The sequence below is a fragment of the Etheostoma spectabile genome, unplaced genomic scaffold (genome assembly GCF_008692095.1).
Source record: "Etheostoma spectabile isolate EspeVRDwgs_2016 unplaced genomic scaffold, UIUC_Espe_1.0 scaffold280, whole genome shotgun sequence".
Lineage (NCBI taxonomy): Eukaryota > Metazoa > Chordata > Actinopteri > Perciformes > Percidae > Etheostoma > Etheostoma spectabile.
In genome coordinates this window covers 167,724-168,765 of record NW_022605578.1, presented here as the reverse complement: position 1 = coordinate 168,765, position 1,042 = coordinate 167,724, and the positions used below count along the sequence as shown (strand labels likewise).

Sequence of the window (1,042 nt, the reverse complement as noted above, 5' to 3'; positions counted from 1 at the left end):
CACACACACAATCCAATTTAAAGACAATTGTCTTCACTTTGACTTTGTCTTATAGTCACTGATTATCAGTGTTAAAAAGGTGTAATGTATTCACTGTCATTCAGAGACCAAGGGGGTGAACACTTTATGAATGTACTGTATGTGCACATAATAATTGTATAAGATTTGGAACATTTTAAATTCCCATATTAAACTTGTTACAAAGTGATTTTCAAAGTGCAATATTATTAAGGTTTTTCTCCCCTTGGGGGAGCCAAAGTGTTGCTGGTGGAGCTCGGAGGGAAAGACAAGAAGTCAGAGCGACTTTTCCCCTTACGTTTGTTATATAAACATGGGAAGGCAAAGGTTAATGTATTGCGTTTCTGTTATAAATGCTTTTAGTGGACAAAAACAATTTGATGTGAACTCCATTGAGCCAGGATACACACACACATGCGAGGGAAAGGCAACATTGGCTTTAAAAGTTGTATACTATATAAATTTTGTTAGTGTGATTGACATGCTGAGTTGCTTTTGTTTATGCAGATTTTGTCTCTGAAGAGTAAAAACCTGGTGGGCATCACTTTGACCAACTGTGGAATCACTGACCTGGTCCTCAAAGACTGCCCCAAGATGATGTTCATTCATGGTAACAGACTAATATGACTCCTGTAGATGGTTTTCTCATTTTTGTTTTTGCAGTACTTTCACTAAAGATGTACAAATGTGGAATTTGTAAGGTAGGTAGATACTAGAGGAGAAAGCCTAGCCAACCACAAAAAATTGACCCATGTTGACCTTAAAGGGCATATATAATAAAGTCATTAAAAAAAGATAACCAACTTGTCTTGGTTTATAGAAGACTAGGGCTGGGCATTGTTCAAAATCTTTCAATCCGGTGTCAATTTCAATACCTCAGTTTCGATGCCGGTTCCTTAACGATACTTTTCGGTACCATATGTTTTAAAATCCATCAACAAAAATCCATTAAACACAAAACTTATTTTCCACCTTAATTGTGAATCGAAACAGAATTCTGGTAACACTGCTCACTCAGAGTAAC

The 1,042-nt window shown here is 36.5% G+C and overlaps 1 protein-coding gene and 1 long non-coding RNA gene across 4 annotated transcripts in view; one reads left to right on the top strand and one right to left on the bottom strand.

Annotated features, from left to right (window-relative positions):
• LOC116685983 (uncharacterized) overlaps positions 1 to 1,042 on the bottom strand; it is a 21,504-nt gene that overhangs the window by 5,136 nt on the left and 15,326 nt on the right. The window lies entirely within an intron of this gene.
• LOC116685978 (F-box only protein 38) overlaps positions 1 to 1,042 on the top strand; it is a 33,856-nt gene that overhangs the window by 21,829 nt on the left and 10,985 nt on the right. For all 3 annotated transcript variants that reach the window (XM_032510914.1, XM_032510913.1, XM_032510912.1), the window contains one exon: positions 526 to 628. In XM_032510914.1, the coding sequence (XP_032366805.1) occupies positions 526 to 628 (103 nt within the window). The remainder of the gene's footprint in view (positions 1 to 525; positions 629 to 1,042) is intronic.